This window comes from Sinocyclocheilus anshuiensis, unplaced genomic scaffold (genome assembly GCF_001515605.1).
Source record: "Sinocyclocheilus anshuiensis isolate Anshui unplaced genomic scaffold, SAMN03320099.WGS_v1.1 scaffold425, whole genome shotgun sequence".
In the NCBI taxonomy this organism is placed as follows: Eukaryota; Metazoa; Chordata; class Actinopteri; order Cypriniformes; family Cyprinidae; genus Sinocyclocheilus; species Sinocyclocheilus anshuiensis.
The window spans coordinates 857,859-863,376 of NW_015537947.1; the positions used below are offsets into that span (position 1 = coordinate 857,859).

At 43.0% G+C, this 5,518-nt stretch overlaps 1 protein-coding gene across 5 annotated transcripts in view; it reads left to right on the top strand.

The window, feature by feature from the left end:
- The window catches only part of LOC107664195 (protein FAM135A-like), a 31,991-nt gene that overhangs the window by 19,636 nt on the left and 6,837 nt on the right, over nt 1-5,518 (top strand). For 4 of the 5 annotated variants that reach the window (XR_001631437.1, XM_016454701.1, XM_016454690.1 and 1 more), the window contains 4 exons: nt 908-981; nt 1,079-1,233; nt 2,383-4,059; nt 4,976-5,099. Coding sequence is in view for 4 of the 5 variants with exons in the window: in XM_016454701.1 (XP_016310187.1) it covers nt 908-981; nt 1,079-1,233; nt 2,383-4,059; nt 4,976-5,099 (2,030 nt within the window). In the remaining variant the exon portion in view is untranslated. Of the gene's footprint in view, nt 1-907; nt 982-1,078; nt 1,234-2,382; nt 4,184-4,975; nt 5,100-5,518 lie in introns of all 5 variants that reach the window. The other variant, XM_016454709.1, reaches the window with a different exon arrangement.

The following is a 5,518-nucleotide window of genomic DNA, read 5'->3' on the forward strand; positions in this document are numbered from 1 at the left end:
CAGATATCGTTCTCTTTTGGAAGGCCAAACAAAGTAGTTTCGCTTTCACAACGAATCACACAGCGCATTCACAGCATGGCGGCAGCAATAATACTACAGCCAGAATAAAAGTTACGCCTTCTTTCTTTGCGTGAACATTTGGGCGGCGTTATGCAAATATTCCAACATAGTGATGTAGATACGTGGGGGCGTGTTAGAACGAGCCGTTTTAGGTAGGTGTGGCTGACTCTTAACTTTTATAAAGAATATCTCTTTGGATTTGAGACTTTAGTCTTTGCAACTTTACAGATCTTCTTTATGCACCAAGAGCTTGTAACGCTCCAAAGAGAAAGGAAAAATTGAAATCGCATCATATGACCCCTTTAACAATAATTGGAGTATGTCAGAAAAGAAAATGAAGAATCAAAAATATGTATAGAAGATTTACCCATTTAAACTTGTTTTTAATGATTCAGTTTAGGTTAAAGTATGGTGTACTATAAAAAAAAAGAACAAACAGCACGTACTATATCGAAGTATGACTGAAAAGACATGATCAGAGCTATTTTTGTTGTTTACCATTTACATGTGAATCCCAGTGTTAACAAACTTTCATGTCTTTAAAACTTTCAAATTTATAACTGACCAACTTCTAAAACAAATTTATAGTTGTCTCTCTAAGGAAATATGTAGCTTGGGAGCTGTTGCTGTGATGCTGTACATATGCTTCCAGTGTGAATACTCTTGCTAGTCTGCAGCTGCAGTGAGGATGACGTTATGCTGACGCAAATCTCAAGCTAGCGGTGTGAAACAGGCATTACATTCTGACACCTTTTGTAATGCAAAGATGCATGAAATTGATGTTGCAAAGTTAGGAGTGTTTGTGCATAGTATATTTCTGGCTTTATGTATGTTGTACAATTTTTAGGTGCAAAGATTTGCAGAAGCTTTCTTTTGTCTTGAACACCCAAGACAGAGTGCCCTGGCCTACCAGGAACTGCAGTACGTCTTAAAATATCATTACTGTGATGTAGTTATTTTGCACAAAGAAAAGATGTGAATTCTCATTATAATTCAAATGAACTACTTTATTTAACAGTGCTCACAGTCACCAACAGATGACCACAGCTATCAAGAACTCCTCCTACTTCTTGTCCTTGCCACCTCTTCCTGTTGAATGTGCTGATCTTGATGGGGATGTGAACTCCCTACCAATCATCTTTGAGGACAGATATTTGGAATCAGTTACTGAAGGTATGTATAACGGCACTTCTGGATTGATAATATGATAATCTAAATCTTTGATTATCATTTTAACCATTAGCTCATATACAGTGGGTACAGAAAGTATTCAGACCCCCTTCAATTTTTCACTCTTTGTTATATTGCAGCCGTCGTCCCAAACGTCTTCCATTTAAGGATTATGGAGGCCACTGTGCTCTTAGGAACCTTAAGTGCAGCAGAAATTTTTTTGTAACGTTGGCCAGATCTGTGCCTTGCCACAATTTTGTCTCTGAGCTCTTCAGGCAGTTCCTTTGACCTCATGATTCTCATTTGCTCTGACATGCACTGTGAGCTGTAAGGTCTTATATAGACAGGTGTGTGGCTTTCCTAATCAAGTCCAATCAGTATAATCAAACACAGCTGGACTCAAATGAAGGTGTAGAACCATCTCAAGGATGATCAGAAGAAATGAACAGCAACTGAGTTAAATATATGAGTGTCACAGCAAAGGGTCTGAATACTTAGGACCATGTGATATTTCAGTTTTTCTTTTTTAATAAATCTGCAAAAATGTCAACAATTCTGTGTTTTTCTGTCAATATGGGGTGCTGTGTGTACATTAATGAGGAAAAAAAATTAACTTAAATGATTTTAGCAAATGGCTGCAATATAACAAAGAGTGAAAAATTTAAGGGGGTCTGAATACTTTCCGTACCCACTGTATATATAAAAAGTTTTTAAGATTTGTGCAAGTTTTAAAGTCTGCAGTACCACCTTCCTGCATAGTTGAGCTCCAACCTACCTGAATAGAAGTTTCTAGTAAATCTGAAGACCTTGATTAGCTGGTTCAGGTATGTTTTATTAGGGTTAAGCTTAACTCTGCAGGACTTTGGCCCTCCAGGAGCAGGACTGGACACACCTGAACTAAATGTAGTGACTATGTAGAAAAGGGACAAGACCTTTGAAATGTCAGATCCGTTTTGTGCTAGTTCTTGCTGTTTTGAAGATAAACTAGGTGTGGCATAGTGGTTTGGTTATGAAAATCTTAAAGGTTCTATTCACCGTTATTTCCCTAATCTCATTTTGCACCATGGTAACAGTCCCGGTATTTAAGTGACTAGTCACTTTGGATAAATAGTCTGCTAAACGACTACTTACCATATTTTTTCTACCCTGAAGATCGCGATGGTCCATGGCTTGGTCTCCACAACAACAGGAGTGGCTCTGTGTCCACTAAAGCAGACAGGTCCAACTCAAAGGACTGTATTGCTAGTGGATTGGGAGGCCTTGGTCCGTACCCAGATAAGCAGCAAGCTGCCCTTGCCACGGCTTGGCCTGAACAAAATGAGCCTCCCCTCAAATCCAAAGCCAAATCTATCAAGCTGAAGAAGAATGCCAAGACTGAAAATTCAAAGAAGCTGATCAGGCAAAGCTCGAAAGACTCAGTGGTCCTCACAGGCTACAAGAACTTGAAGGTTCCTCATGGTGAACCAACCACCAAGTCCAAAGAAGTTGACACTCAGTGCAATCCAAAAGGCGAGCTTGACGATGTAGGCAAATACATCCTCCAGAATGAAACTGCAACCGCACATTGTGCTCAGAATACTAAAGACTGCACCACAAGCGACATTCAAGGCAACGTCGGTATCCAGAGTGACAGCTTTTCCAATCTTTTGAGTTTGCAAATGCAGGCTAGGCCCCAGGCAGGTACTGGAGCAGAAGCCGCACAAAGTGCAGCTGCCAGAATTGATTTGACACATCCACCTGTTGGGCTCAGACATATAGATGTCAAACCAAGCGACAAGGACCCCTACCAGGGCGATAAGGTCACCATTCTCTTACCGCACCACTCAGATCCATCCGCCAAGAGGGATGTTCCAGAGATCACACAGACCGATTTCTCTGAATTCAAGAGCCGAGTTGGGGATGGTGCCACGTTCATCGGAGCTTGTGGAGCTGCTTTGAGGAGTGATTGTGTTCCTCAAGCCTCCTCCAGGCTCTCAGACTCAGGAATCGAGAGCGAGCCCAGCTCTGCAACACAGCTAGCCTCGTTCTCTCCGTCTCCTTTTGCTTCTACTAGTCTGGAGCCGCCTACAGATCCGATTCTACAAAGCGCCCACCAGAGACCATCTCCGCTCAGCCCTGCCTCCAGAGGAGCCACCGCGTTGGAGGGTCTCAATCCAGAGAGCACCAGCGGCATCAGCGGAGTCCAGTCTTCCCTCACCTCCATTAATTCGCTCCCCTCGGATGATGAGGTTGAGACGGAGGTCACTAGCAGAAAGTCCAGCATCCTGGTGCAAGAACAGAGCCTCATATTTTCAGGAGAATCTCACAGTCTCGCGTTATCGAGCTCTAGAGTTTTGACTCCACAAAAAGCCTCCATCAGTCAAGGAGATGGGCTGGTGTCTTACAATGAGGACTCTGCTACCCAGCCCCGCTGTGAAACTAATGCTCCTGGCAGGCCGACAGGATCTAGTGAGACCGATCTTCCAGGTGGTGCAGCTTCGGGGCCAGAAGCATGTAGTGAGCCTCAGACGGCTGCCCAGTCCAGTACATCGGTCACCAGCAGCACGGATCTGGTGAAGAAAGGCTTTGTGGAGAACTACTTTGGCTCCCGTTCCAGCACTGATATATCTGAGATCAGCCCATTGGAGACTGCAGCTGTAACGCTGGGGATTCAGACTTGCACAAATGCTAATGACGAAGAGGAGGAGGAGGAGCAGGATCGTGAGATGATTGAGAACGGTTATTATGAGGAGACCGATGGGCTGGTTTATGTTAATGGACTCCCAGGGGAGGAAGGAAGGTGTGAGGATGGGGGAGCAGAGGGAAGGACCCTTTTTTATGATCACCTGGGTTTGGAACAGCTCCAGGAAACCTACATCCCCTCAGCCGGCCTGCAGACATGGCCTCCTGGACCAGCATCAGCCAGCAACGACCTGTGCTGGTACAAGAGCACTCCCACTGCTCAGATGACAGCGTGAGTTTTCTTTTTTTCCCCCTTCCTTTATTTTTGCAGTTTCCCATGCATGAGAAATGAAAAAAAATCTTGCCAGAGGTCGAGGTCTTTGTTTTTCTACTGTGAGACAGTCCCGCTCTATCTGTGCACACGCCGACACAGTTGTCCCAACAAAGACCAAGTACTTTCAGTTTACCACTGAGTTTTTTCAAAAATATCTCTTCCTGTGCATGTTGTTTCCATTGATGAGCAAAATAGCAGATCCTCAAGCAATTTTCTCTCATGACGGTAGCGAACAAATACAAGTAGTTGGGAGGAGTTTGAGATGTCTGTCGACTCATCTAATTGCAATGAAAAAAAAATGTAATTCCTTATTCTTTCAATTAGCTGACATTTGACGTCGGTTGCCATTTCAGTGATACGCCGGCTTATAGTGTTGTCTGATAGTGGAATTTGTTCAATGTCTTATCTTCAAACATAGTTCTACAGATGGCCATTGCTGCTGGACGAATGAGGCTCTCTGCAATTGTATGAAGCTTTTTGGCCTTGGCAACTAAATGCGCCACCTCATATGAAGCAGTAAGCTCTTTTACTGGCAGAGTGGTTTGGATGGTCATAGTTTGTTTTTGACCTGTTAGTGCTGATTCTTTATGGCGAAAAAAGTAATGCTTCAGACAGGCACTCCTCTTCTTTTTTGTCAGACGGTTCACCCGTTTTACTTTCACTGGTATTAATCTTAAAAAGCCACCGGTCCATTTTATTTTTTACGTTACTTACTTTTTCTTGAACTCGCCCTTTTTTATGATCACCTGGGTTTGGAACAGCTCCAGGAAACCTACATCCCCTCAGCCGGCCTGCAGACATGGCCTCCTGGACCAGCATCAGCCAGCAACGACCTGTGCTGGTACAAGAGCACTCCCACTGCTCAGATGACAGCGTGAGTTTTCTTTTTTTCCCCCTTCCTTTATTTTTGCAGTTTCCCATGCATGAGAAATGAAAAAAAATCTTGCCAGAGGTCGAGGTCTTTGTTTTTCTACTGTGAGACAAATTTTCAGGATTGTTTGATGAATAAAGGTTCAAAAGGTCTGCATTTTTAAATATAAATCTTTAACATTATTTTTTAACATCAGTGTTTCCCATACATTGATTTATTTGTGGCGGCCCGCCACAATATCAAAACTGACCGCCACATATAGATTTTCCAAAAGTCTTTGACTTCGTTGAATAAACATGAGCACTGCACGTTTCAAAATCGAAACCCGGTGTGGGTGTTTTTATATCACTGTATTTCTGAAGGAATCCGACTGTCTTTAGAAAATTTTGGATGTAATTTTCATTTCATCTTGCATGTAATAT